General features: G+C 42.1%; 1 protein-coding gene across 1 annotated transcript; it reads left to right on the forward strand.

Annotated features, from left to right (window-relative positions):
* The first annotated feature begins 536 nt into the window (after positions 1 to 536).
* Positions 537 to 5628, forward strand: sbk3 (SH3 domain binding kinase family, member 3). The gene is made up of 4 exons (XM_029504082.1): positions 537 to 833; positions 2772 to 2919; positions 3384 to 3586; positions 4602 to 5628. The coding sequence occupies exons 1-4, from the start codon at positions 828 to 830 to the stop codon at positions 5358 to 5360; spliced, it is 1116 nt and encodes a 371-aa protein (XP_029359942.1). The 5' UTR covers positions 537 to 827; the 3' UTR covers positions 5361 to 5628.

Genomic DNA, 5628 nt, shown 5'->3' on the forward strand with positions numbered 1-5628 from the left:
TCTGTAATGAGAAAATGAAATAAAAATCTATATATTTAAACTCTTTCGCTTTATTTTTATTTAAAAAAATGTTTGCCTCCTGCAGGGTTGCTGGAGACAGGAATGAAAGACAGACAGAAAGAAAGGAAAGTGATATTGGGAAATAAAAGAGTCCACAGGTGACATGTTTAACTGTACCCCATAATCCAAACAAGGATTCAGGGATCATGGATACAAATTGTTGGCCTATCTCTGTCATTCCAGCATACCTGTTGATTAAACGAAGAATCTGAGACTGTGGGGGAATTCACTGACTCAGGCTGACTGAGAAGGTGAGAAAAAGAGAAGAGACACGGAAAGAGGACAGGGAGGGGTCGTGGTGGATGTCTGGGCACAAAATGAGTGACAGCTGAGGAAGCGGGAGGCAGGAGAGCAACGGGTTAATGTGGTTAGGTCCTGACGGACAGATTGGAATCAGTGTGTAGTGGAGGAGAGGACTGAAGTACAAAAGGCAGGAGGGCGGGAGAGAGGGTTGGCACAAGAGTAGGAAAAGAGAGGGAGTCCAGTGTGTCTCTGGGGGGGAAGCACACAGTCAATTCAGGCCAGTAAACACTTACCACCATCCTCTATAAAGCTGCTGTGCTACTGCATGGACTCGCGAAGCACAGGCAAAAACATCCACTTCAACTGTTGTTCCGTGTGGGGCCTGATCCAGGACACACACCATATCTTCAACATAAAACTGTGGCTTGTTACACTGACAGCAGCTTGCTAAGAATTGAAGTCTTTCTTTTGATGCAAGCAGGAGTGAGGACAAAGTGACAAGCGATCCACCAACTGAACAGAAAATGACGGTAAGTATTGCACTTTGCTGTGAGCATTAATGCAGCATCAAACTTTTAAATGCGCACAGGAATGACAGGCTTATGGATTCATTCATGTTATCCTATTGTGCTTCAAAACAACCAAACAAACTAAATACATAAATACAACAGTTTCTTTTATGTGCAAATGGGTGGGAGTTTAATGTGTGATATCACCAACATGTTTTTGCAGCTAAATGATGATATGACATGCAGGCACAGCACAATTGAGGCTTTTTATTGTAAAATTGCTGAGGCTGTAAAGGCTTTGATATGCAATGTTGTTAGAAGGATTTTCAGCTTGTAACGTTTAGCACCACTTCAAATTTGTTAATGATGTTAGCTGCTGCCCAGCCCTTCCTAAAATCTCAGATCACTTTTTGCTCCACGCCAAAGGCCTTATCTAGTTAGGGTTTAATTAATAATCACCTCTGCTTTGAAGGACATTCTTCTGATGCAACAGATGCTTTAGATTTATGTGTGATGTCTTATGTGTCAGAGCCAGTAAATCAAGCCGGCATGGATAAAATTCCAGCTGCAAGAACTTCTTAAAATGCAATAAATTATACTGGTTTCATTTTGCATGATTAGAATGTGGAGCAGCAGGAGAACGTAATAATGTGACACACATAAGCCATGCTAACCTCTCTGTGGAGGAAACCCACTCAAGCATTGCATTTAGCACTGTGAAAGCTAAAGTGTGAAAAGGTCTGAACAAATAGATAGCATTATAGCATTGTGTCTAGAAAATTCCAGTTTACCACATCCCCACTTTCACTATGCAAATGCAGTAAGTTGATGCATCACTACACGGTTTCCTGTAGAAACTTCCTTAATTTTAGTTCTGTGCATGCAGTCATTGCCTGAAAAATGCACAGTTTCATTCCGCTGTCAGTTCTGACTGCAATGCAGCTTTTTAGAGATAAATTGGAGCCTATTGGGCCATTTGCTTAAAGAGTAAACGTTGATATATAATTGATATTGAAGGAGAACTTCAGCAGCTCCATTTACGATAAAGCAGCAAAACAGCACTCTCTTTTTTTGGCAGCAATAAAGATCAATTTCTTCATCTCGTCAAGCAACAAGTCATAACCATGATCCAACTTTTTGTTTATCGCTCATATTATGACCATGTATAAATCTAAGCTCATTGATTTGAATGTTTTTTTTTTAACACGTCATCTGGCACAGTTTGATGTGTATTCACCAAACAGTATCCGTTGATGGTTCGAAATTTTCAAGTCAGAAAATGAGACTAATACACTTGCAATAAGCTTGTGAAACATTATAGGTGTTTATAGGAATGGAACAGAAGTAATCAGAAGACAATAAAAATCACTGTCTCAGTCCTCCTGCAATCGCATCATCTTTTGTGCCAAGCTGTGTGTCATAACTGTTCACACCCTTTCTAATTTGATGTGGTATGTGGTGAGGGTGATCTTCTTCAAAAGAGGTCATCATGGATGTGTCTTGAGAGTGGAAATTGAATGTCAGCACCAAATGTTCTGATCACACTGATCAGACATTACTTTGACATCTGAAGTTTATCTTCAGGACAATGGAGATCAAGCTAGATCCATTAAAAGCCATCACATTACATCATATGTTCCACTAATTTGTGCTAAGAATGCAAAAGCTTCTTTGACTCTGAGGTGATTGAGAACCCCAAAAACAACCAAATCCCCTTGAGCATCATTATGCAACTCTTAATTTTCCGATATTTGCCTTTGCAATATTCATTACACTGAGCCACGCCAAGGTTCAGGTGACGCATCAGTATGTGGAGCCCCATACAAGTTCAGTCAGTGAAGCTAATTCTCATTAGTATCAACACGTGTGTCTCAAGCAGTAGATCTACTGACAGCTCTTGAACCAGTCATCAAATGTGGACACTGAATGTGGCTTTGTGCGTGTGCACCTTCTCCTTAGACGGCGGCAGCTCAGGAACTTGATGAGCTATGTTTCCTGTCGGCACAGTCCATGCCCAGCCTGAAAGTATCCCAGCACTTCAAGATGGTAAAGCTCCTGGGAGAAGGATCCTATGGAAAGGTCATGTTGGCTGTTCATAGAAAGAGAGGTCAGTGCAACACTCAAGGCATTCATACAGTCTGTTGGAGTTTGTGAAATGTCTATTATGCTTGTGTTTTGATTACACTCCCTCAGCCTAATTTGAAGTAGATGAAATGACATTACTCCAGTGCGGCAATTTTGTCTCGTGCTTCTTTCTAGTAAACAAGCGACCTGTGTTGTGTGGGGTCAGCACCATTGCGATATGAAGACAGATCTGTCTTTTGATAGCGTTCATTTAACCTTTTGCTCTTCTGTTCTGTAATGAAGCGCTCTGGGACATTCTCTGGCATGGAGTTACTGCAAATAGAGCATAGCTGTTAAACCGAGTCAGCCCAAAGGGGAAGTTAAAATTGATTTCAGTGTCAATGATGGACAGCACTCACATTCCGTTAATGTCAGTTTCCCTTCAAAATTACGCTAAATGAGAAACTGTAGTATTCAACGTGTTTCATCTTGCTTCATTCCTCTCAGGAACTCCTATGGCTCTGAAGTTCTTCCCTCGTCGATCTACCTCCCTCTCTTCTTTTCTGCGTGAATACCATCTCTCACTTTCTTACTGCACCCATCCTTTTCTCACTCGGGCTCTTGGCATCTTCTTTTCTACACCAACCTACTATGTGTTTGCGCAGCAAGCCGGATTACACGGCGATCTCTACAGTGTAATTGTGTCAGAGGTCAGTTTTGTTGATTTGTGGTATGTAATGTGTTGTTGACATTCGACATGTAAGGTGAACCATAATTAGAAATGTTTTCATGAAACCTCCATGATTTGCAGCTCTCTCCTATAAATTGCATGGATACAACAACAAACATGTTTATAAAGCAGGACAATTAAATGGCAGTTTCTAGCAAAAGAATGCAGAGATATTGTCTGTTGGTTTAAAGCTGCAATTATTTAATTTACTTTCTGTACGATTTCTGCTTTTGCAACACAATGTCTACTTGCGGCAACGAAAACATGTCGCAAAAACACTTGTGTGTATGTGCTGCAGCAGCTTGATATTGTAAACCAGCAATGACCAATAGCCTGAGAAAGAACAGGTTTCCTTCATCATTCCCTCAAGAGAACCACAAACTTTCCCACTCCCAGACTGAAACCAGGCATTTGTTCATTTGTCCATTCGTTCACCTAACCTAGGCACTTTTATTGTGCAAAGAATGTACAGCTTTCTGAAATTCAATCCAGCCAATAAAACAAATCAGTGGTATATAACCCTAATTTTGAAATGGCAGTTTTTAGATTGACAGACTAATCTGTCAATGTAAAGGACAAGGCAGCAACAATCTGAAAGGCTGCAGTATAACCTGTACTGCAAACCCAGACTCAAAATGGGAATTTGACAAAACATACAGCTTACAGTTTATCTCTTTATTCAAGTTCAATTTCTGTCAGCAAAAGCTTGAATTGAAGTGATTGATAACGGCTTCCAGTTGCTCCTCCTCCGCCTTAGTGTCAGTGCCAGTAACATAATAGAGTGTTGATAAGAGTAAGGGCAGCCTGCTCTTAGTCAATGAAGAGGGAGCACATGAGGTAAAACTGAGATTTCCAAGGGCATCTCCAACCATTTCAGTGATGAAGTGCTTTGCGCCTTTGCATCAACAACGCACTCTCCATTTTTTGTGTGAACTGACAGCTGTATTTAATTATAAAGAGCCTGTTCTCTGATCCAGACTGCCTCTGTGTTTTAGGCCGGGGTGAGTGAAGAATGTGTCCAGAGGGTGATGTCCCAGCTGAGTGGCGCTGTCACACACCTCCACTCTCTGGGCTTCGTCCATCGAGACATCAAACCTGAGAACATCTTCCTGTGTGACAGTTCTTGTCGCTGGGTCAAACTGGGCGACTTTGGCCTCGCCCGTTCCATCGGTTCCACCGTTCGAGCTGTCTGGTACGATTCGCCGTTCTGTACTCCTGAGGTGGAGCCAGCTAAGGAGGCAGAACTGGAGATGAAGAAGAGGCTGAGCGAGGGGACGGAAGAGGAGATGGAGGACATTTGGATAACAGTGGAGCCCTGTACTGACAGCTGGGCCCTTGGTGTACTCATTTTCTGCCTGCTAACTGGATGCTTCCCCTGGGAGGAGAGCACCCATGATGACCGTGGCTACCGTAGATATAAGGAGTGGTTTGACCGTGAGGCAGAAAAGGAGGAGAAGCTCGCTGAGGAGGACACTGACAATAACATAATCATGGGGGACAACCGTCCTCCTTCCCAGTTTGATGGCCTCAGCCCATTCGTGATGACTCTTTTGAAAGAGCTGCTCCACCCAAATCCAAAGCAGCGAGGAAGCCCAGAGGAGATTCTGAGCTACCTGGGTGGGCCGTGGCTAATGGAGACGGAGCGAGAGGAGAAGAGAAAAGCAGAGGAAGCAGAAAAAGAGGCCAGAAAAATAAGGGAGGGAGGAGGAGGAGTAGAGGAAGAGCCAGAGAGGGAAGGAAGGGGGGAGAGATAAACTTTTACTTTGTAAAATTGTTTAAAAGCAACATTTTTAACTTCCTGCAATGTATTTTTGTGTGTAAATACAGATTTGAATCAAATGCAAATCCATACACAATAAGGTAGTGTATATTTCTTTTTTTTTTTTTATTGTCATTAATATATTTACGGAAGTTACCACTTCCACTGTTGCATATATTCCAATGTGTGTGTTTGTGTGTACATTTTCTGCGTATGTATAAGAAGCATTTGCTGCCTGTATCATAACGGCTACAATGGATGAG

The sequence above is a fragment of the Echeneis naucrates genome, chromosome 6 (assembly GCF_900963305.1).
Source record: "Echeneis naucrates chromosome 6, fEcheNa1.1, whole genome shotgun sequence".
Classification (NCBI taxonomy): domain Eukaryota; kingdom Metazoa; phylum Chordata; class Actinopteri; order Carangiformes; family Echeneidae; genus Echeneis; species Echeneis naucrates.